Genomic DNA, 25,833 nt, shown 5'->3' with positions numbered 1-25,833 from the left:
GGTATGCATGTGTTGCACCCATAGATATTTGCGCATGTGTGTTTTGGCTCTTTGTTCTGTTGAGAAAGAATGAAGAGGTGCCCTTGCTTTCAAAAAAGGAAATTGCCAGTGACCCCGCTGTTGCAATGGTGGGCTGCAGACAGGCAGAGACATAAAAAGATACTGGAGCAAGTAAGTGGGGGAAAAAAAGAAAAGACGGGCAGAATGGGATGGAAAACAGATGGACCAGCACAGAAGGAATATGTGTTTTTTGACCTTTTATTTACCGAGGGATTGTTTGCTGAGCATGCCTGGGGTGCGTCGAACAGTCTTTTTTGATTAGGGAGGCTCCAAACTGAGTGAACTGACCCAGAAGTATCTAACTGGCAGCCATGATAAAAGCTTGTAGAATTCTTTAAATGCTAAGAAAAGGCGCTTCAGGGTTTGCTTTCCTATCTCTGTTCGCCGAGGAAACAGCATCATCCTTCATGAAAGGAAAGGAGATATAACTGTACTGGAATTCTTTGCTTCGTCACAAAGCAACTTTGGTGTTCCCAACCAACTAAGTGCTATCCCTTCCATGGATTTGATTACCGTGCCTTTTTCCCCCCAGTTAAAACTGTATTTAGAGCTTGTCATCGGTCTACATTTTTTTATATAACTTATTAGAAACACTGTAGACAATAGAAGTCAGACAAGTGTCAATGCAAACATGAGATTTACTTTGCTTTAAAAGGCAACAAACACTGGCCATGCTGCACAGCAACCCAATTGCAAGAATAAATGTTGGCATTGTACGTTAATGCAAACCTCCTAAATGTGACATTCGAACTTTATCATGTAGTGGAAACATATAAGATTGGTGCTTAACCTATGGTTATGTTTAAACCACTTGTTTAGGATTAGGAGAAGATCATATTCTCAGTTGGTGTTTGTTAATACAGAGGTCTGCAGCTTGGTAGCTGTTGCACCTCGGTGTCACGCCATTCAACATCCACCTCACCTCCTGAAGTCAGTTCATGTACGTAATTGGAATTACGTCACTTTAAAAACCATTGTTATATTCTGTATGAAACATACAAATGTAATATATTTGTGATTTGCATAAAGGTACAATGCTAACAGACTGAGCTGCCCACGGCATCGTGTCATTTGATTCACTTATCAAGAATAAGACAGACAGAAAAGTACTCAAGTTGCAGTAGCTAGTGTACAATCACAGCACCAATTCAAGCAACAAATGTGATGAAATTGCTGCCTCTCTCGAGTGCTGACGCTGGTAGTAGTGCATTGTAAAGCGGTAATGAGCATCTTCAGCAGGTGTGTACAGAAAACAACCAGTGCTGGTGTTTTGACATGTCATACACTTCTGGAGTGCAGCAGCCTCTCTTACATCATCCTTTGTGTTTACCTTCAATGATATTCAAGTCTGAAAAAACACCATCAGTGATTTTCACATCTAAAAAAACACCGTAAATGTGCAAAGTGCCATCTAGTCACTTCCTCGTAGCCATGGGAACGTGTGTAGGATTCCAACCAGGAATAGAAATAAGCACAAGTATAATCCTGAAGCATGACTGTACAGGGTTTCCTACAGTAGCAGCACTCTCTTTTATGCAGCGTGGCGGTGGCAGCAGCAGCAGTCAAGTCAACATTGGGCTTCCAAATTCAGATTTCTTTCCCCTGCAGTGCTATTTCTATACAGCACTGTGGTCCCTAAGAGGTCAAATTGAGGTCAGGGAGACATTTCAATCCACAATTCTGGTGCATCAAATATCAGTACAATTTTAACCTGTAGTGCAGAATGGTTGGGAAAGTGTGCTTATGACGAATGCCTGAGTTCACGACATCTTCCCCGTTCTGAACAGACATGTTTTGAACGAGCACTGCTCTAGTGTTTTACAAATACCAATCCATCCAACAGCGGTGACGCAACATCCATGTCTACCTTATCTTTCACTGCTCTCCAACAAGGAGAAGCTACACTAGTGGTGATCCCTGTTTGTCCTTGCAGTCAATCGCTTTCTTTTTTTTTTACATTAATCCTTCCTCTGAATGCTTTTTTTCTGCTGAGCATCCATTCCAGAAAAGTTTCTTGTACGCTTCTTAGGATATTCCTCCATAGGCTATGGGCTTTCAGCCCATTGTCATTCCGAACTCGTCAAATACCACCGCTTTGTCAGTGATCTGGGCGTTAGATACCAGTGCACAAAGGCACCTTTCACAGTGTTATGAAACACACTGGCTTGTGGTGGTTTGTAACGCCACTGGTAAGACGTAATAGAATGAGCTGGAAAATCCCTAACAGGTGGGCAAGAGGGAGGTGGACAGGCCAACAAACCCAGATTTTCACCCAGGGACCTGCTGTTTGCTTCGTGTGTGAATGTTGCGCCAAACTGTGATGCTTTTGTTACATAAGTAAATAGACATAAATACAAGATGTTTTACCAGTGTGAGTTTATTTTGAACAAGACTGTGTCCATCTAGAGTAAGTTGACATGGCGTCCTTGAACGTCAACAACAGATACAGGAAGATATCTGGCGCGTCATACGTAGACATGAAAGTCAACAGACAGAGCACCCATATTGATGAGTTGGGATGAGAATGCGTTGGGTCTTTCCCCATTTCCTGCCCCCTTTAGCTGTGGCTGGACATACGAGGCATCACTTATGGTGTGCCAGCACAGAATAGTCACCACAGACACCTGACACCACAACCTGGGTATACTTTGAAATAGGCTACAGAGAGCTTTCCTTGGTGGTGAAAGGCTTAATCGGCATTGTGTGAACTCGTTTGGTAAGGGCTTGAAGAATGTCCCACACTTCAGATTTTTAATGAATTATGTACGTCTGTCATGGAGTAAGTTAAAGAAGACGAAGCAGGATTGTTTCAGTGAGAACATTTTACTGAAAATCTTTAGGATTGATCTAAAATGTTTAACTTAGACCAGAAACAGAATGAGAGTTGAACAGTCATCCTCATTCACATCAATGTAGCCAGATGGTCAGAGCAGTGGCTATTTTTATGTATACATTGCCATTGCAGCCATGGCAGCGAGCCTACTTCCATATGAACATTCTACATACCAACCAACTTGTGGCAAGCTGCAAAGTCACTGAGGTGAGGTTTTGCAGTAGGACCAAATGAGGAGTGGAGTCAAAACATTACATTTTGAATAAGTAGTCTGTTTCTGTTGTTGCCTTCATTTGCATGTTTGTTGAAATATGATAAAGTGTAGCCGCTTTCAAAGAAGATTGTCTGGTCAGCGTGCAGCTTCTCAGCCATCAGTTGAGAGGCGTGACGTTATACTATGGGGATAAACAGTATGTAGATCCAGCGTGTCTTTTTACATCTAACTCAGTGAATTTGGGATTTATGTGCAGAGCTGATTGTTGGAACAGTGGACTAACTTGCCAGATGACTAACAAGACAGTTTAAGACTATTGTTTTTGTTTCTGTCGAATTTGGATGCAGCCTCAGTTAACAAGGTAGTTCAGCTGATGTTAGTTTTAGTTCAGTGAAAGAGAGAAACTTGGATTTCTATATGGATGCATTTTTCTGTTAAACAAGAAAAATAAGATTAAAAGAGGCCAAAACTGTGCTCTCCAACTAGTGAGTGTGACACACTCTACAGCCCCTAACAGCAAGCCCCTTTTATTTTGTACAAGTCAAATGACCACAGCAAACAGTTCAATGCCCTTTCTAGTCATTTTATTTCTATGACTCAGACTTCCCTGTTTGTTCTCAGAAAGAGCCGAGCTTTATTGAAGATACAGTATGGAGTATATAATCTTGCTCAGTGCAAACTATGCCTGGTAATATATTTATGATCTCTGGAGGGGAAAGGATGAAAATGATTCCTTAGATAAAACATCTTTTGAAGAACAGACTATCTGAGGCTCCTTGCATGAGTTTCTGTTTGTTTCAAACACCTTTCAGATAGTTTTCTCATAAATGGCTCCAGTATGCACCATCAGATGGCTTACTCTGTGTGCTACCAATTAAGCCACAGCCCATCATTAAATAAATAAATTATCTCATCGGTTTCAAATGTGGGGCATGAACATAATCTAAATATCAGCTTCACAGTTTCAATTATCACACCACAGGCACAGACTGCAACCACTGCTACAACCAGCTCCACAATTGGATTTTTTCACACTTGGTTATTCATATATTAATTTGGCGGAAATTGACTTTAAAAGTGAAATGCAATAGCAATGGGCATCTTAAATCAGTTTGATCTTATCCACAGTACCATCGTCACTGCGTCCCGTGTTTCGGTCCATTAAAGGACCGTCCAGTGCCAGCAGAGGGACACGTCATCTCTAATAGTTTTATATAAATCATTTGTCTCCCTCAATTAACTCCATCAAGTGTCCATGACAGTCTCACTCCTCCTCAGATAGTCTGGGAGACACACAGCACCCACACAGCAGACCAGTGAGTTAATCAGGGAGAACATTTTTACTCCATTCAGCCACAGCTGATTGCTAGCTAACGTTCTTTGACCACATTTGCTGTCAGGTGAGGTCAACTGTTACAATGAAATGAAACTCATGTATAACATTAGCAATGTGAGAAATTTAAATGAACAATCATAAAACAACATGTGGAGAGGGCCCCACATGACAGTTACCCTGTGCACAAAGTGAGGTCCATAAACGGATATATTCTCTTAAGGCCTCTGTGCTGGCGATAGTCGGAGGCATTATATTTTTGAGCCCAATATCTCACAAACACCTTGAGGTAATTTCTTTAAATTTGAGAAAAATCTTCACTTGGACTTAATGATTGATAAGGTTCATACTGTCTTCTTATTTAGAATATTTTAAGGTTTTCTTATATTCAGACAGACAAGATGTAAGGAGATGTGTTTTACCTGCTTGACACATTATATATGACACGTCAGCAGCACGTCGGATGACGCTTCTGAGGAAGACTGGAGTCTTAGTCAAAACGGTCAAGCAGGTAAAACACATCTCCTTACACCTTGTCTGTCTGAATTTAAGAAAACCTTAAAATATTAATGATGAACTGTTTAGATTTTGGTGATTTTGGTAGTCGTAGGTCAAAGGTCAAGCTCACTGTGACCTTGTCTCATTCTCATGAATGCGAAATCTTAAGAACACCTTTCGGGAATTTAACACAAATATTAAATTGGAATCACCAGTGAACTGATTAGGAATTAGTGGTCAAAGGTCAAGGTCACTGTGACCTTGTCTGTCTCATTCTTGTGAATGCAATATCTCAAGAGCACAGTTAGGGCATTTCTTCAAATTTGGCATTTAACGTTCACTTGGACTCAACAATGATTCGATTTTGGGGGTCAAGGGTCAAGGTCAGTGTGCTCTTGCATCTGTCTTGTTCTTGTGAACGTGAGTTCTCGGGAAATTTCTTCAAATTTGACACAAACGTCAACTTGGACTAAAGAATAAAATGATTTGAATGTGGTGGTTGAAGGCCAAAAGTCAAGGTCAGTGTGACCTCACAAAACAGGTTTTTTGCCATACCTCCAGAATTCCTTTTATGACAAAATTTAACACGGATCAGTCAAAATGGTGACATTTTAAATCCAAAAGGTCAAAGGTCAACTTCACTGTGACGTCACAATATCCTGTAAAAACGCTTTTTCTGGCCATTACTCAACATCATACCTCAGGAACAGAAGGGGAGACATTTGGCCGGATACTGAATAGGAGACACTTATCTTGAAACTGCTGCTGATTGTATAGATCCTCCTTTTACGAGAATTATTTTCAGATGTAAGCATGATACCACATGCATTTTTGTCATCTACCTTACTACTGTATACAAATGTGTTACATGTTTAACATGCATGTGTTACAATACAGCTTTTTTTTCCAGACTAAGGTCTGATTTTTTGTTTGGGTGGTGTTGCCACTAGAGATGGAAAAGCACCATCAGAACTCTTAAAAATGCTGCCTGTCTGAGTCACTGTTCTGCCTCCTTCGTCTGGGTTAAATGGCTTTCTTCTCTGTTTGTGAACTGCTACCCCTCTACACCACCACTTACATCTCAAACACCTGCAACCTGATACAGCTAATAAGCCTTCTTTCTGCACCAGAAAACACAATGTCGTCTTTTTGCTTTTATCCTTTCTTCTCTGGTCCCTGTGCCTCTGGACTTTATTCATGCTCTCAAGGCCAATCAATAATCAGGCAGGCCAGGTCTAGCCTGCCAGAGACCTTCGCTATCAGTTAGCATGGCTGCCTGGCTGGCTTGAAGCCTGGCTGGCTGCCTGTTGGTCTGCCACTCTGGGGGAATGTCATCCATGAAGGACGCCATTACAGGCCTGCCCGCGGGACTGTCACTCTCTTACCCCCTCAAACACATCTGCTTATCAGTGCACATGTATGTAGGGAGGAAAGAGAGGAGGAGTCTGCAAAGATGAAGCAGTGACTGAGTGACAGACAGAGAGGACGTGAAATATCTGATAATCATAATACAATCCCCGGTGCATTCAGCCATGTAGGCAGTATAACGTCTGCCTTCAGCATCAGTAAAACATGTTCCCCACAGCAACATGTTTTACTGATGATTGCCTAATCAGTGTTTTGCTGGGAATTGTTAGCTCTGGATAAAATATGACTTGAATTCTGCTTAAGCACATTTTGCTGAACTGGCCCTTTCATGGTAATTAATTTAGAAAAGATTGCAATACCAGCAAAGAAAAGCTTCATGTCTTCATTTGGTACAATTTGCAGATGTTCTCTGTTGGCTGGACTTCAAAATTCTTAACATTTTAACCGACCAAGTGCAGTATTTTCAACACTGAGCATATTCAAACATTAATTTATTCAAATTCTCTGTGAAAGCATGCAGAAAGGTTCACAGTATACGGCTATTTCCTTTGGTTTGTAGCTCAATTCAACATGGAAATAACAAAATATAACCACACCACAGAGACCATCGTCCAATATAACACAGATAAGTGATTTCCATACTGAACAGTAATGGGAAATGGAGTGGAAATGGACATTGGCAAAGAAATGTGTGACAAATATCTGCTCAGAAGTCTATTTCGTTACTAATGCAAACTTAGAGTTTCAGTCAAAAATCATTTTTGCTTTTCAAATGGTTTCCAAAATGGATCAGAAGTAAATGGCCACCTGAAGGAATTGTGAAGGGGCACTGCAAACAGCATAATATTCTGGAAGTGTCTTCTCCTATTTCATTTTTGAAAGGAAATATTTGACTTGCTTGGAGAAGTATTTACTGACCGGATAGCTAGGGACCGATTGTTTGCCAAATTCAGGGCTGTCCGGTAAAAAGTCAGGAGAAAGATTTATTTCTACAGCTAGCAGCTGCCAAGAACCCTACAACAGTGAGGCATCTAAAGAATGATTCTCTGTCACATAGCAATTAGTAAGCAGGTCAATATGTTTGAAAGTCGCAGATATTTGTGTTGCATTTGTACTTAAAGTACTATGAAGGTCGACTTTTATTTTCTGTTCTTTCCATTGTGCTCAACTGACGAGTGGATCTGGGGAAAACAAGTTCCAGAGCTACTGTCATCAAAGCTTTCCACTATCAAGGAAAATGCTTGCTCTGCACTATACCTGACACCCCGGCGCTGCACCATTAACAACTATGAGCATGTTGAAAATAAAAGAATGCAGTCTTTTTACTGTACATACCACAGGTTTCCAGGGGCCCTATAAATGTTTCAGAGACCAGCACAACCACCATCACCTCTGATTTTTGACACCAGAGCATTGTTAAACAAATAGTTTGAGAATTACCAGGGAGTGCAGCGCTTAATTGAATTAAATGAATGAATAAAGACCTATGGTATGCATTTAGGGGTTAGACAGAGAAAAAGTCTGCAGGGTGCTGTAGCATAGGATATGCTGATGGGACACATTTCCAAATCCACACCAAGGGTATGCAGAGCATAAACCCTAGTCTCACCACCAGACAATCAGAGATCTCCGCCTTCTGATAGTCTGGGGACACTCCTTTCTAAAGTGTGTTTAACACAACGGAGAAAACGGCCGGCAACAAAGCAACGCCTCTTGCATTTTTTAAAAGGACATGCCTTCTCGGAAATGTGCGCTCCCCCTTTTCTCGTCCGCAAGGAAACAAACACACAGAGAGCTTGAAAATGGATGCCGAGAGATTTAACTCCGTTTTATCGAACGTGTGCTCAGTCCACAAGATTGTGGAAATGAAGGACTTACAGCGACTTTGTTTAAAACTTTTAACGCAGTCGGACTATGTTTACGAGCACAAGAGTTCAGCGAGCCATCGAAGGACCGCCCTGCGGATTTACTATTGGTTCTGCAATGTAGGGAGTTTTTTAAAACTCTGAAATTGTATCCGCCCATCTAAACACAAAATCAGGGAGAAAGACATCAGTCTTTAGTTAAGCAAAGCGTCTAAAGACTGACTTGTGAGTCTACATAAACCCCAGTCGTCAGTGTCAATTTCCTGCTTTCATCCAAAACACATTTGGCAATGCAAATAGTGGTATGAAAACATAGTTTGGTTTCCACACGTGCTGCTTTGAGGCATTAGAAGACAGTGCCAAATTCATTACGTCATTGAGGGGGATCACATACCAGCCAAGGCTGACAGTCTGAGACCTGTTATGGCTCAGCTCGCAATTATAGATAGATAGATAGATAGATAGATAGATAGATAGATAGATAGATAGATAGATAGATACTTTATTGTCCCCGAAGGGAAATTTGTCTTGGACTCCATGAGCTGAGACAAGCTGCCACCATAGTTAAAATTACAGAAGGAGAAGACAGGTAAGTTGCACAACAGAGTTGCACATAAACACACAGATAAACAAAAGTTGCACGTATGCACAACAATAAATACAATACTACCTATACTGCTCATACACACAGCAATAAATACACATATTACACATTTCCACATGTTCCCATACAAGTACAGTAAGGGGATAGACCACAACATCAACATATATTGCACATCTCAAACTGTTACCTTATTTAATATTCTAATAGAGGTAGGGACAAATGAATATTTAAATCTGTTAAGCTTGCAGATGGGGGCTCTGTATCGTTTGCCAGATGGTAACAGTACACAGATGGCTACTACTGCAGAACACGTTCTCATTTATCAAATACCAACACTCTGTGAGGCCCATCTGCATCTGATAGTGACGTACAGGGCACCCTTTAGCGTATCTTTGTGACGCACAGCCGAAACACATGAGAACATGTGGTTAATGTTGTGAAACGCTCGTGGTAAGGTTGAGGCAACAATACTGCTTGCTTCAGTTTAGACAAAAAGTCATGTTTTGGGTTAAAATTAGGGCTTCCCCCTGAAAGTTGAAGATTTGAATCATCAGTCAGAGACTCCTCGGTTGACTGTGCAGTCTACTTCAAATTCAGCTACAGAGTGAGCTCTCTTGACTTTAACAGTACTCTTTGGTACAGTCAGCTGCGGACCAGATGTATCAGCACAAGGGAGGAGAAACTTTACACCTGAAGAAGTGGTGAATTAACAGCTCACAGCAACTTAATATAATACACTCTTTGGCTTTTGTTTGATATCTAGTGTAAAAAAAAAAAAAAAATGCTGTTGCACATTTCCAATCCACTGTTAGCACAGTTAGCTTGTTAACTATATCACGAGAATGCCACCATCACACTGAACGTCCCGCTGAGCCCCAAGAATTGTAAACTTAAACTTAAAAAAGAATTGTTGAATATTCATATTAAACAGCCAAATCTGATTTGACTGACACAATTCTAGGTTGGGTACAGCCCGGTTTAAAATGTTTGTTACGTGCATAACATCACGTAAATGTGTCACATGGGTATCGTCAGAGTGCAGCGACCTAATATAAATTACGTAACATTATGTTAAAACAACACTGACTTTTGGTTTCAAACGGGGCACAAACTGCGGTCTCCTGGATTAAAGTCAGGTTATGTGTGACCCTTCCCCTTCTCTCCACGGATGACTTTACATTAGAGTTAGCTGAAAGCCTGGTGTATCTCATAAAGATGCCATCGGGTGCTTGTTGCGTTGATACAGGGCATGACACTGCATCAGGATTTGAGGGCCTGGGAATGAGAGCGGGCTGAGGAGACAGGGTTGCACTGTCAGGTCTCCAAATTTGAATTTGTAAATGCTCACATTCAGCCTGTATATTCCCCTGCTGATCTGGATTTACAAAACGGAAGAACAATAATTAAATCATGAATACTGCATCACCTGCACCCACTGGTGATTGGATTCATCTCGCTGTTGATCTCCTTAGCATATTCAGCTCTTTGAAAGTCCTCTAAAGACTTCAGTGTTACTGTTAGGAGTTCAGAAAGGGCTTGATCTTTTTTTATCATTAAATTATAAAGTGTTACATAAATGGCTGCTGCCTCTGCTCCACTAAAACCGAGCGGTGCCTTGATGCAAAGGTGAAAATCAGCAGATTCCTTATTTCTTCCTCATTTTCTTCCTGTAAGCAGAGAGAGGGAGACGAAAGGGGGAAAAGAAAGATTGAAGTGGAGGGTTGTGTTATCCAGCGCGCGATGGTTTATTGATCCTCGCTGTGCTCTCCCTCTTTCTCTCTTCACAGTAGGGTGGAGTAAATTGGACTGTTTTCTTCTGCAGTGATTGACGTCTGCCTTCTGTGAGCAATGTTTTCAAACTTGCAGTGATATTTTCAGCAGACTGAAAAGATTTTTTCTGTCGACTTCTGGCATTGCCTCTTAAAAATGACACTATTCTTTGAGCGCGCGCTGCGTCTGAGCTGACAGGTGACGAGTGTTAAGCTAAACAACCTACAGTGCATTGTGACAACTCTGTCAACAAAAAACAAAGGGAGAGGACGACAAATGGTGCTTCTGTCACTTATCGCCAGGACTAACAAAACAGCCCAGCCCAGTCCAAGCATGAAATCATGTCTGGAGGGAAATCCTTTATGTTTGAAAAAAAAATCGAGTTGCAGAGCAAGTGTTAAGAAAGACACAGCAGTGCTTTGTAATTCTGGCCTTTGTTTGAGTGTCTGTGTGTGCAGAGTGTGTGGCACTGCAAGCCAAATGTATCATGTCAGGACATACCACATGGCATTGTTATATTACGAGTTCCCTCTCGCTCTATTATAGGTTTTCACTCTTTCTCTTTCTAGCTGGCAGCTGTTCTGAGGAAGACAATGCATTCTTCAAATTGACTTTAATCTCATTGTGTCCTTGTGAATTCATGTGCACTGCAAAGTAAAGCTTTAAAAAGGTTGAACTGAGTTGATGGTTGCATTGTTGCGTGAATATATGTTATGGTGTAGTTCTGTCATGCTAAGCTGACTTTGTAATTTCTGCCTAATGTTCGTTACCATGTATGCATAATATGTGCTTATCTCACAGTCAAATTAAATCAAATGACATTGTTGAACTGCATAATTCCGAGCCTATAGTCGGAAAATTGTTAACGATGGATTATTTATGCATCTGATGATGGCAACTATAGCATGATTGAGGTTAGCAAGAGAAAAAACAACCTTGTTCTGTGACAGGAGGCAAACTCCAGTCAAATTGTCAGTTTCACACAGTTCTACAAAGCTGGCAACTCGAATTCTGATACCAGAATGAAGGTGGAAATGTCTGGAGCGAGCACAGGCAGCATGACGCACAGACCACACAGACTGCCCCTGTCACTCAGCAGCTCCACTGCACATGTAACACCACGCAGGGAAAAACAAGAACCATAGTCAAGAATTCAGTCAAAGCAAATATGGATAGTAATTGTAATGTTTCATTTAATTTTGTACAAAACCTGCTCGTTCCCGTGCACCTCCATGAAGCCTCTGAAAGGTTTAGATTGTCTTCCGTTTCCAGAGCAGGTTAGGGCTTCACCATGGAGCTCAAGGTCGCCTTAATGGGGATAAACTCTCACTGTCACGAGGCAGGTGACCCTTAACCTCGCCTGTTGAAAGCAGGCACTGAAGCCAGAAAGGAAAAACTGCCAAAGTGTCATTAGCCTCAGCGGCTGTGGTTTTAAATGAAAGATTTTTTGGGTTTTTAAATTGTTGACTTGCTCAAAAGTGATGCCTGATTGTTAGAACAATCCTGCACAAGCTCCAGCTTCGTCCTCATGTCCAACCTGTCAATAGCCTCATCTAATAAAACCATGTCTCACCGCTGACTCAATTCCTCCCCTTCTCACATGGAAACTAGTCCCCCAACAGCCAATTACCGAGGGTTGTTTAAGTTCCCTGGAGACCTATCAACACCCAGCAACTCCCAATCTAACCCGCCACTCCACACACAGACACACACGCCTCACACTGCTGATTAACAGATCTGAGGCTGTATTAACTCTCCTCTCTTCGCCCATCTATCCCTCCTAAAACACTGCTTATTATAAATCCATCATTATCTCTTGATTGAGAAATATACACTTCATTCGGATGTCTCTTCCACGCGCCATTAAAGGACAACCTAATACAGTAATCAATATGTTCGTGGTAATAACAGCATTCTGTGAGTACAACTGATTTTTAATCACTGAAGCATAAAGTTCTGGCTCATCACTGCTCATCCCACTATTTTATAAAACACAGTTGAGGATGGGCTAATGAGAGCCCTTAGCAGACTCATTTTTCATTTGTAAGCACAAAAGAAACCATCAGCAGTCTGGCCTGGTATTAATAAGAACATCATCTGTGCTGCAGATCTGATTTCTCCACACGTCTGAAAGCAACGCCCCGACCAACTGCGTCTCAGGCTTTCAAAACACAGCTGATGGATGACTGCCCATGAACTCTCTGCAATCTCTCCATTTTCAATTATCTTTCTTGTTTTATAAATTATCCTCAACGAGAACAACAATGCCTCCAACGTCATTAATTGCACCGCGGTTCTACTGTTTTTCAACATCAGGTCACTTTAGTATTTCCATATTACCTCTTAAGCTACTGGCGCTTCACTTATTAATTTCCGTGATAAGATCATCCATTAAGGTATACGCCGAGCAGATTCCCTCAGAAGTGTGTACTGTCCACAATCAGCCATGCATGTTGTGATAAATCGCTGGGAGAAGTCAAGCTCTCCAACAGCACCACTGTGACCACACAGTATTAATCACAGCAGGACAGATTATTACCCGTCCTCCATCCATCTTTTGCTGGTGACATTGCAGGTCTAAACAAACAATAGTGTGTTGGTATTATCCACAACGTGCAGTATGTTATGAGGCAGAGGCAGACGCTCGTTATGGATCCTCGGGTAGAGACTAAGTAGCCTCTGCTGGAAAACTGACTCGCTGTACTTTTTTTTTTTTTTGTGCTGCAATTTGGGATGATATAATGATTTATTTGCAGAATGGTCGAGTAAAGAGAAAATAATGACGTTTGAGAAGTAATAGGCCGCGAGAAGACAGTGAGATGAATTATCACTGTCACTTAGCCTGATTGTTGGAAAGCGAACGCATTCATGAAAAAAAAAAATATTTACGGGTTGATTATGACTAACAAGAGTTTCTTTGTTTGTCCTGCAGCATCTCCAACTGTCCCTCCGCTGCACTCGGAGCATTTCAAACCCTGTCATGAGAAGGACCTGGCCTACTGCCTGAACGGCGGCGAATGCTTTGTCATCGAGACGCTTAGTGGGCCTCACAAGCACTGCAAGTAAGTGACTGACCTGCTGTTTTTTTACTGTATTATTCATGCCTCCTCTTCCTCTCACCTGCTCTTTACTACATTTATGTTTTCTGTTTCTTCCTGCTCTTGATTATATATTTTTCGACAGTAACATTCAGGGTGTGGCTGAGACTAGTTTGTGATGTGGCTCCCTTTTATCATGCTGCGATGAGACTTTATTGGACTGGATGTTTTTTGAATGTGATTACTGGGTTTGAGAAACTTTTTAAAGACTTACTGCTATTGTGCAAGATTCTGCTGTGAGCTGACACAAGAGTTTTTTATCATGCCACCATGCTGGCAATAGCCATAGCCAGAGGCATTTTGTTTTGGGTTGTCTGTCCCATTCTGGTGAACAAGATATCTCAAGAATGCCTTTAGGGAATTTCTTCAAAGTTGAGACAAATGTCCACCTCGACTGAAAAATAAACTGATTAGAATTTGGTGGTCAAAGATCAAAGTCCTGTGACCTCACAAAACATGTTTTTGGCCATAACTCAATAATTCTTACACTAATTATGACACAACTTCACACAAATGCCTCATAGACATTTTATATCCAAAAGGTCAAAGGTCAACTTCACTGTGACATCATAATTGTAAGTGCTATATCGTAGGCAACTGGACTTGCTTGCGTTTCTTTAAGACGTTTCGCCTCTTCTTCAGTTCAAAACCTGTGTGTGTGGGAACCCTTGCAGAGTTGTAGTCCTCCCCAGACGACTTCACACACATTCACCCCTGGTCCCACCTGACCCTAATGACTCACATGGTGGCCAGGTGGGTCAACGACTCACATTGTGACTTTAACGACTCTGAAACTAAGAGCTTACGTGACCCCTACGACTCTGCAAGGGTTCACACCCACACAGGGTTTATAGCCTGCAACTTTGTACCAGTCATTTAGAACTGAAGAAGCTTCTTGGATGAGAGGCGAAACGTCTTCAAGAAACGAAAGCAAGTCCAGTTGCCTACGATATTAGCACTTAGGATTACCATGACCTGGAGGACTGAGAATCTTCACTGTCAAGTGACATCTTAACGTTTCACATGAAAACACTTTTCTGGCCATTAGTCAGCATCATAACTCAGGGACAGAAGAGGAGACATTTGGTCTGATACTGAATTGGTGACACTAATCTTGGGTGTCCACCTTGAAACTGTGCTGATTGTATAGATCTTCTTTGCTGCTGTGTGTGTGTGTGGAGTATCCATGTTGTCATAAACTGTAGAAGAAACTTGACTGGGGTGCAGAGGCGTACACACTGGGGCGGTAGTTCTAGTTTATTACTTCTGAGAAAAGGGCAAGAGGAATACTATATCTTTTTCTTGTGCCTTCTGTTTTTTTGGTCATGGGATGTTTGTTAGATCGTGCTGTATAGATCAAGTATTGAACAGATCGAGGACTAACACTCTAGTTTGGAGATTTTTTCCACCAAAAATCTGTCCTTTGAGTTTCAATCATTCATCTCACTCACTTTGGGTTTAAAGAGTGGCTCTGAAAAGTTTGTAGCTCGTTCCTTCGGGGAGTATGGTGTCAATATTGTGCTACAATGGATTTCAATGTTGACCTAGAGTTCTGGCAAAAAAGGCATTATTGAACATATAAAGTTTCAAACCCTGCACAATCCACTTCTCTGCTGTTGATCTGTATGTTCAAACGGTCATACACTTTTTCCACCTTTTGCTATTGCCATGCTTTCCAGCAGCTGTGATGGAAGTAGCATATTTAGCAATGTATTAGTCTAGTTAAATAATGTTTGTTTGGATCATACCCAACATACGGATCAACAGCTGAGAGGTGGATTAAACAGAAACATGGAAATGTTTCTGTGGAGATTCTGATGCTTTCTCTTTGCCATGACTCTGCATCATTGTTAGAATCTCAAGTGCTGTAAAACCAATGTGGCTACAGCTGATGTAGGGAGCTACAAACTTATCTGAGTTGTGTTTCACGCATACAGACTTTTGATTGTTTGATGCTTAGATGATTTAAGTGTTCATTTAATTCACTCTTTGTTGTTGGTATATATCTATAAGACCTACACTTCTGAAAACTCTTCTGATATACAGAATGGAAAGATTTTCTGCTGCTCAGTGTTTGTGTGTGTGTGTGTGTGTGTGTGTGTGTGTGTGTGTGTGTGTGTGTGTGTGTGTGTGTGTGTGTGTGTGTGCTTTAGATGTCCCAGATTTGAGAGTAGAGCTCATGGGCACTTAGCCTGTTCAAATGTGGGGCCCTTTTTCTAATTAAGTCCCAGAACAACTTCTTCCCAAAATCTAACCGCAGGACTTCCACCCGACCTGTTTTTCAAAGAGCCTGTTTTGCCTCCCCTGAGGTACGAGTATACATCCGTATGCATGCACCAAGCGTGTACAGTGTGTGGATGATGACGGGGGTCAGGCTTTGGCTCAACAATGCAAGTAAGACTCTGAATCAGAAAATATATAGATATGTATATCTATATACACATGCGCACAAAGAAACCAGAATACTGGGAGAAGTCTAGTTACAGAGGACATGTGTTGATGCATTTACATGAACAGTTGGTATGAAAACGTCTTGCTTGCTGCAGGGCCAGTACTCTGATTTCTCTCTGATATACAAATTTATTTTGGAACCATACTTGTTTGAAATGCTCTAAAACAGATGCAGACTACATTAGGTACCTACATACAAGTTGGAACAGTGTAAGGTGCATAGTTTGCCAAGTCATACAGCTTGGGCAGCGCACAGACTCCCTTCGTCAACAGGCTCAAATGACAAATCTGTGTAGTTAGAGGGTGTGTAGCTACACAGGCGCTGGAAGTATAATTTGGACTTCAGTGATACAAGATGCTGCTCCTAAGGATTGTTTTTATGTCTGTTGTTGGAACAAGTGACAGTGCAGTGAGAGGACAAGCTATATGGTCAAAGAATTAGGTTTCTGCAGCAGAAAACTACCTGCACACAGTTTCTCTGTAATTCTCTTCCCTGATGACAACAGTGGCTTTTGTTAACATAATGTTAAAGGAATCATATTACTGCTGAAAGCCAGCTGGACAACTGGTTCCTTGAGTGAATGCACTCAAAGAGCTATCCACTTCAGCCTGTCTTCTGCAGTTTTCAGTACAATATCCACCGTGTTATCCAGTCAAAAGTCAACTGACGTCCGCGACACACAGACGTCTGTTTTTCAGCTTTTATTTCAAAAAGCGTTGATGATTGAAAGAGACGAGGGGAAGCGGGATAAGAGAGGCAGAAAACAGACAGAGAGCAGGAGAGAAAGACCGAGGTGTAGGCGGACGAGGAGTCGGCGATGAGAGGAGGGCTGTTGCCCTCCTCCCATGCTGGCTTCCGTTGCCATGACAACATAATCTGTCGACAAGCGTAGCTGCTAAAGAACGAGGGTTTGCGATGTACACTGGGATGGCCTTGAACACACTGTCTGTGCATCTTAATGTGTGTGTTGAAGCACAGAGGAGAGAGAAATGTGCACCGGGTTGATCTCGACTGCTTAATCGTGTGGCAATGAGCTCTCAAAAGGAAAGATACGGACCATCAAACAATATGGCACCGGCTCTTAATTTGAATAACAGCTGGTATGACCATGAAGTAAAACTATGAAGTGTATTTAGTACTTTGCTTAAAAAATAACATTTAGAGCGTAGAAGGGGTAATATTTTATAGTTTGGAACTCAGGAATTAAACTAAGGTAATGACTCTTTTTGGAATCAAACCCTTTTACATGAATATTTTATGAATGGATATACAGTCTGAAAAAGGCCCTTAAGTGACAAAAGACCAGGAAGTAATTGCTGCATTACTAAAATTCACCATAGAAGAAAAAAAAGAGGATACATTGTGCTTCACTTGGCATGCTGTTAGACATTAATTTATCCTCATTAACAAAAGAATGACAAATTTCACCCCAGGCACAGGATCAATGCATAATCTGATTCAATTTGTGTTTACAACAAATTGAGACAAATCAGGTTGTAAAAGTGTGATCAATCCAGACATTTAATGGGGATGAATTAAGCCGGTTTGTGGCATTATTTGTCACAGAATTAATCATTTTTATTCGCGAGATGAAACTTGATCCTTTTTGCAATGATTTTCTTCAAAGAGTCATAACTCAAGTATCAAGTGCCATTCCCGACCAGTTGTAAAACAAGCGCCGATTGTCCCCCAGAGCGCTGTTTAGTGCTGTCGCTGTGCGATGGTTGTGTTTGTCAACCCACGGGGACGGCTGCAGAGAGGGGAGGGGACGCGACGTGAGTCATACGGCGTGCTCGCTCACTCTGGCACACACACACACACACACACACACACACACACACAAAGGCACTTGCATGCGCGCGTGCACGTACGCCAGTGCTCACTGCTTTGGGCAACATAGTCAGGCATTCAATCATTAGTGCTCAGCTAACCAGTAAATTAGTCAGTGTGCTAAGATAATATTTTCAGAACATGGCAAGAGGCCAAGGCATTCAGTTATAAAAGTATGTGATGGTGAATTTGATTAATTACTTTATCAGCTTAGCAGGATTTTCCCAAAAAGAACAAAACCTCTAATGATATTTTTAGTGTAATTACTGGTTTAAATAATGTCTATTTAAGTGTCTTCCCTTTGTGATTATATTTTATACTCTCATTTCTCTCTTAACTCTCATATTCTGGCTTTTGTGGTGACTCTCTGAGTAACAGATCCACAGTTTCATAATTGTCTCGGTCACTCTGTTGAGCCAGAGGACCTGGGGATTTAGCTCTGCCTCTTCTCCGTGGCCGCTGTTTAATTTATTCTGTCTTTGGAGGTGCGATCGATTTGATTTCTGGCCCATTTATTATTTATTTCCGCCTGCTGGTGTGACCAGGCAGAAAGGTTCTCCCTCAGTCTAGTTGGCAACAAGGGCTAGCTAAACCCATCTCATTGCCCTCTGTCGAGAGGCTATTTCAGAGCGATAGAAAGGCAATCTCACCTGGCAGGTGGAGGTAGCGGAGGTTTGAAAGAGATTCCTGCAAAGCTCACGCCAATGAGACCTGGGTCTGGGATACAGACACTCTCCGGAGGGCAGAAACAGATATACAACACACACACTCACACAAACACACCTGGCGTGTGTGTGTGTTGGAAGCTAAGATGTTGGCCCAGACTGCGTTGCAGGTCGTGGAGCTGACCTCTCACCAACTGAGGGGCTTTTCAGAGAGAAATGATAAAATCCGGGTTCAGGGCTAACATTTTTTTAAACATAAATTGTGAAGGAAGGACGGCTGCTGTCGAGCTTGATGTGAGTAATATGGGTAAAAAGCACACCCTGTCGTTGCACACACATCTTGAATTGAATGATAAGCAGTATTTGACTCAAGGATATTTTAGATGATAAACAAAAAATTCAGTATTCCTCTTTATTTTGCTCAACAACTTAGCTTCATGAATGAGAGCTTCTAGCAAAGACCTTCAAACAAAAAGCACTGCTATCCTCAATGACGTCATGCGTGCCCTTTGCGTGCCTCTCTCGCCCCTCGCTATTCATCTGCCTTCCTCTTCGTTTACATCATCCACCTGTTTCATCACAGCTTCCTCCCACTGGAGTGATAGGGACTTCTGCCGAGAGCATCACATTTTAGGAAATATTGTCTCCTGGCGACTCAGTTGAAAGGCAATAAAACTCAATGGCAACTTGTTCTCAAAGGAATAGAGAGAGCTCGACCAACATGAAAGAGAGACATAGATATTTAAATAGCAAGAAAAACACACATAACCTTGAGAGAGCTCATTCTCTTATTTCTGTGACAAGTAAAAATGTGAATGGAGGTTATTTGGAAGACGGTAGAAGTAAAACAGTTCTGACAACAAACTCGCTCAAGGAAGAAAAGATCAGATTAATCAAACTGTGACGTCCCGAGAGCTAAAGCTAAGTACACAAATCTGGAGTGGCTTTAAAAATGTTAATGGTACTGTAAGTGCAAAAAAGTCTGGCTCCTGCATTTGTTTGCTCAAGGTAAAGAACAGGTAAGGAGGGGGAGATTGTGCAGCAGGCAAACCTCTTCTTCTGGAGTGTAATCCTCCTCCCTTCACTCACAATCCTCCTCATCCTCCCCTCCTGTCTCCCTGGACTCCAGCCTTTCCTTTCCTGGGCGACCTCAGGCTTTTTCCAAAGCGTTCGGCCACGGACCAGCGCCACCAGATTGACTTGGGCCTCACAGGTGCACAGAGTGGCTGCTCCGCTGAATACATAACGTTGCCTTCCACACTCACACACACATACACACACTGGCGAGCCAATTAACAAGAAGCATGCATGAAATTGAAAACATAGCAGCAATAACACACATCTAAGCTGCCAGTAAACAAGGAGATTAAAACGCATATGAAAAAAGAGCAGGCACCTGAAGCATCTGCGAATGAAAGCCTGTACCCCACTGCCATACTAAATAATCCTAAAATTATTATACATGTGGCATCGACAATATTCAGCCCAGTCACCACAAGAAAATTTGGTTCTTGTACATCTATGCACATCACAGATATGTTCCATTTGTACATTTCATATGTATCATGGTGGAGGCGTGTCACTTAGTCGAGAAGCCTACAAAGCTGCACTGTTCAAGTCCAACTAACAACCAAAGCAGTTGTTCAGCGAGTCATTGCTGTTTTTCTAGCAGCTTTCTAGCCACCAAATGTTGGTGTTTTTTCTTGACCCGTCGCTGTGTTTCCAGCGCAGGTTGTGCCATAAAGAGGTTGTTTTTAGTGAGGAATTTCTGCGTCTTCTCACATCTTTTTTGCAACCAAACGCAGTTGGTTTTTAGCAACCTGTCACTGCATCTTCTTTGGGTTTTTAAGCATCTTAACATGGGTGCTTTTTAGCGATCTGTAACTGCATCTGCCAGCGGGGATAGTGCCATGAAATGTGGTTGTGTTTTTTTACAGAGACATTGTTGCGTGTGTCTAGCTAGGAAAGTGCCACCAAAAGTGATCATTTTTTAACAAGACTTTCCTGCATTTCCTGAAATGAACTATAACCAAATGGTTTTTGTTCCTACACCTAATCACACATTGCCACAGGGTTGTTGAAAAATGAATTTTTTAACATATCCCCTACATAATAACTAAGGGGCCGTGTACATGCCGTGTTTTTTGCGCCCTCAAATTTATGTAGACACGCAGCAGGCGTGCTCAATTGCCAGAGTGACACCATAGCTGGGTGAACATGTGTACATGTGTACTGAGATAATCAGAGTACAACTTTTGGAACACAGCAGCGTGCATGTCATGTGACGAGGAACAACCAATCACAGCCGACAGATATCTTCTCTCTTCTTCAGTAAATATCAGTCTGTGGTAAATATGGAAAAGTTGATCATTTTGGTGTTCTGCTCTTCAGGTAAATAGGCTTTGATATGGTGCTTGTTAAGGTTGCTAAGCAAACTCAGACGCAAGTTTCCACCGTGCTCTTGAAAGCTGGCTCAAAAAAGGAACAAAAGTGGTGCTCGGCGCCCGACCTCGTGTTTTCCAGGCGGTTAAAGACCAAGCGTGTGTACAACCCCTTACAAATGTAACATATCCGCGGAAGAAACATATAATGCCAACATGTGATAGGGTTGAAATTTATTTTATTATATATGTAACTTATACAATTTCATAATAATATAATAATAATTTCATAGTTTAATTTCATTTCATTTTTACAAGCATTACAAATGAAAGTTAAAATTTAAAAAAAAAAAAAGTGGAACAGGCATCAACCTGTGATTTTAGAAAATGCTGTGCATCTGGTTGAGCAAAAATAGAAAATCAAATATTTGTTACCACTTTTTTTGAGCTGTCTAACCCATGTCCAAAAAACGTAGACTTAGCCAGCTTAAACATGTCCTTTAACAGGCAAGCCACCAAATCAGTGCTTACTGGGCTGTGAACATAGCACACACTCAAAACCTGTTTAAATTAAAATAAATTAAAAAGATAAATCAAAAAAATAAACATGAGAAGTTCAGTAGTGAGAAAATGTCGCTGTCCAAGGTCCTGAAGTCTCCTCTCTGGGCATTTGGAAGGACATTTGCAGTGACCGACACAAAAACACACACATGTGAGTTTTTGTCACCCTGAGAGACCCACGACATCCCAACAGTGAGCATAACAAGAGTCAAGGAATTCATGGAGGGGTCAGTGCATCCTGTGCATTATTGTTTCTGACAGCAGGGATTTACCTTGACAGGAAAAAGCCTCTGAGATGTGTGTGTCGAATGCTCACTATATAGAAGTGCACATTTGTGTTTGTGTGTGTGCATGTGTGTGTTTGTGTGTTGTAAACAGAGCAGTGTAAAGGTGCATTGTTATTACAGGGGAGAAAAAAAGGGATCTCTGTCTGCCTACATTCAGAAAACCATCTGGTTGCGGTTAAAGTGGAAAACACCTATTTTTTCACTCCGCTCTCTTTCTTTCTTCCTGCCCCCACATCCCTCCTTCTTCCCCTGCCCTCCCTCTCTGTGTTTTCTCTCTCACTGTATCTCTGTTTCTCCGTCTATCTCTCTCAACCCTCATCGCCATCTGTGCGATAATAATGGCACACCAGTGGGAGTTCGACTGGTGTCTCTCTGACAGTAATAAACAAGGCTGATGCCGTGGCATGCTTTCGAGGTGGGAGAAAATTAAACAGATAAGAGACCGCATATTGTGGCTAGAAGGCGCCGCTTTCGACAAGTGAATCCTCCAAGACGCCAAGAGGAGCACTCAGCGTGCCTGAGAATGGAAAACAGAAGCTGGGAGGGAGCCAAGGAGGGAGGAAGACAAATATAAACCAGGAAACAGGCGATGAGAAGGCTTTTATTTTTATTTTTTTTGGTGACATGGTGACTGAGGGAAGTTGAGAGTGTGAGCGATGGTGGCCAAACATCAGTATGTCACAGTGTGCCGATTTAATTAGCACACAATGAAGGCTTAATGATCTCTTGGCAGCTCAATCAGGGTGTTATATAAAGAGAAGTCAGTGCAGTACAGAGGGATCAGCCATCATCTTTCTCTTATTTAATCATCCTTATTGTTTTATATTCTTCTTTCTTGCTATCTTGGCTGTATCTAATGCAAATGCAACAGTTGCTCACTGCTCTTGCTTTAAAGCTTCACAAATCAGCATACATTTTTGTATTAACACTGACGCAAATGACTGCTTGAACCCACAGAGAATTAATTATGCAGCTTGAAAGAGCCTTCGGCCTATTTTAGCACATTGTCTTGGTTTCACAGCACATTTGCTGTTTTGGTTCATCTCACTGCTCTCAGTTTTTTCAGCAAAACAGTTCTGATAAACCCAGTGTACACTACCTGCCCGGCACCAACTGTCACAGAGACAAATATAGCAACCAGCTGGTGAAGTAGGCCAAAGACAGACCCAGGTATTTTCTTTCTTTTTTTTTTGGTGTTGATGGAAAGCAAACCAGAGCTGAAGGGAGAGCACTGACTGACTACAATGCTAATCTTGCTATTTTTTTGGCTTGATGTTCAAATAGCCAAGTGTTTACTAACCAAACACCCAATGTTTCCACCCAGCTCTCGGATTACACACAGCTACAGGTCATTCATTCCCTTATATATCCAAATCCACACCATGAGGACTCTAATGCATGGGTTGCAACTGAAATATGATCATGGGGACCCTCTGATGCCACCAGCGCTGTGCACAAATGCTGGCTTTAATGCTTAAATGTACATATACTGAGTGTATAGCCGTACGTGCAGGACTGTGTAGCACACACTAGTTAACAGCTAACAAGTGTGTGATTTCCTGTAATTGTGAGTTTCTCAAGTCGACTTCTCAATGCCATTTCCTCAGCTCTCTAACTTCTTGACTTGCGATTGATTTGTATTGACGTCTTTGTTGGTTTTAATTAGCAAGATTTAACAAGTTTAATTGTGCAATTGCATTAGCTCGCTCAGTTTGGTAAACAGCACCGAGTATCCAATTAAGGCCCTTTGGCAAACATGCACATATACAGTTTACGTGTATGTGTGTGTGGAGGAATGCTCAGTCTCCCTCTGACAAACATAACGTCGTAAATATGGTATGCTCATTTGGGACAAGTGTGACTGAATCTGTCAAAGCCGTCGGCAGAATTAATAGTATAAGACTAGAAGCTGTTGTCTGTTGTTGGAGTCTGTGCTGTTATGTAGGTGTGACAACACACATGGTATAATTCTGACAGAAAGTGACAGGAAATGGAGAATCGGGATTTGCACAGCGGGCGATCATCTTTGGAAGCTTAAAATAATTGTCAAATGCAAAGCTGTTATGAATAATAGTACTTCGACTAATTGCGATCATTAATCACGGTGACGTTTTCCTGTGAATAACCCTCACAGCCTGTGGCAGTTGGACCCTGACGACGCCAACTGCAGGCTTTTTTTTTTTTTTTTTTTTTTTTTAAGACTGTTTGATAAAGAATATCCCAAAGCAGTCAGATAAAACACAGTGTTTTAATATTTTAATTATTCATCTTATGACTGTTTTAGTTTTCATGAGTTCACATCAGAGATTGCATTAATGCTCAGCAGTGAAATAACTTTTGCAAACACCAAAAGTGTCATCAAAGACAAAAAACACACTTTTTGCATTAAAATTAAAAAAGGTGGATGCAACTAGCAAACAAGCAGTATTATATAAGCTGACGTGTTGTATTGAGAGAAGCCTTAGATGACTAACAGTGCACTTTAGCATCATTTTTTTCCTTACTTTTTCCATGTTCAGGGCCAGACCTAGCACAATTGGTGCCCTAGGCAAGCTTCCCCTAGACCATCCACCCCCCTAGCCCCACCCCAAAGTTTTGCTAATGCGGTGATAAACATTTAATTTTACATTCCTCACAGTTTTATTTTATTTCAGCCATATTTAACCAGGTAAGTCCCGTTGAGATCAACGATCTGTTTAACAAGGGAGACCTGGCCAAGACAGCAGCACACAAAAAGTTACAGCCACACAATATGAAACATAAAAGATATAGAGTAACATGTAGAAATATTAGAACACCTTCGCACAATGACAAGAACCAATTGATTCATTCATCCGTGTACATATGAGAGCTTTCAAATCAGGCAGTGAGACCAGTTCACATAAGTCCCTTGTTATTTTGTTGTGTAAAAGCTTTTATTGTGAAGCAGCAAAATAAGGAAACAGGAAACAGTAAAATAAAGCAGATATCTAAAGTAAAAACAGGGACGAAAGAGAGAAACTAAACTTCACACCACAGAGATTCAGTTAAAAGCTACAAATGTACCTTCTCGGACACTGCTTGCCGTGTTATGCATGTTTAAACGCATATCTGTGTGGCATGTTTTGACTCTGCTGCCAAAAGTGGTGGTGGAAAAACCCTAAAAGGTGAAATGCATTGCCAAGACGAAAGGCTGTGTCTACTACAGTCATTTTTTAAAATTATTTTTTAACCAACTGTGTCAATCTGCCATATACTGTAAGTAAATGTACATGTTGTGAAGTAAAGAAATGACAGCAGTCATTTCTCATCAGCAGTGTCTGAGTCAGATAATATCACCAAATTAGCAATGTTGCAGGTTGAGTAGTTGATGGCCAAATTAGCAACAGTAAATAGATCTATTATACTCATGAGCACTTAATAATTTCCTTGGGAACGTATTAACACCTTAACACACACTTTCCCTTTTAAGATTTGAAGTTAAATCATCTTAATCCACACAGTTAGCAGCATTATTCATTCTGTAAAAAGAAGCTATTACTGTGAGTAAAATAGATATACATCTTTTCACGGCTGCACCATTCTGTCAAATGGAAATATTCTAGATATCTTGTGAATGCATCATGTGTAGCTGCTCAGTGTGAGTCTTGGCTGACCTGCTGCTAGTTCAGTCGAGTTATTTATAGTGCCAAGAGAAAAAGAAGAAATGAAAATCTAAGTTTCTTCCCGAATATTAACCCTCGATGTTTGGCCCCACCCAGCTGTGAGAGTTTACAAATTGTCCAGGGCTATTTTCCAGGAATCTAAAACAGTGAAATAAGATGTTGTAAATATCATTTCACTTCCTGCTAAGCTTTTGAAGTGAGTGACAGCCAGGATGTATTTCATTACATAAATCAGTGATACAAATCAGTGAGCTGTGATACGGGAGTACATTTATATTCCAACACCCACACGGTCAGCTCATCTTTAGGAGGCTTATAATACATTCGGTCGTGTGTATAAGCATTTTGTAGGTGCACTTGGAGGCATTAT

At 41.3% G+C, this 25,833-nt stretch overlaps 1 protein-coding gene across 1 annotated transcript in view; it reads left to right on the top strand.

Moving 5' to 3' along the window:
* LOC126407255 (pro-neuregulin-3, membrane-bound isoform) overlaps window positions 1–25,833 on the top strand; it is a 521,618-nt gene that overhangs the window by 315,325 nt on the left and 180,460 nt on the right. The window contains exon 2 of the mRNA XM_050072014.1: window positions 13,478–13,607. Coding sequence (XP_049927971.1) covers window positions 13,478–13,607 — 130 coding nt within the window. The remainder of the gene's footprint in view (window positions 1–13,477; window positions 13,608–25,833) is intronic.

Source organism: Epinephelus moara, chromosome 19 (genome assembly GCF_006386435.1).
Source record: "Epinephelus moara isolate mb chromosome 19, YSFRI_EMoa_1.0, whole genome shotgun sequence".
In the NCBI taxonomy this organism is placed as follows: domain Eukaryota; kingdom Metazoa; phylum Chordata; class Actinopteri; order Perciformes; family Serranidae; genus Epinephelus; species Epinephelus moara.
This window is presented reverse-complemented; position numbering and strand designations above follow the sequence as displayed.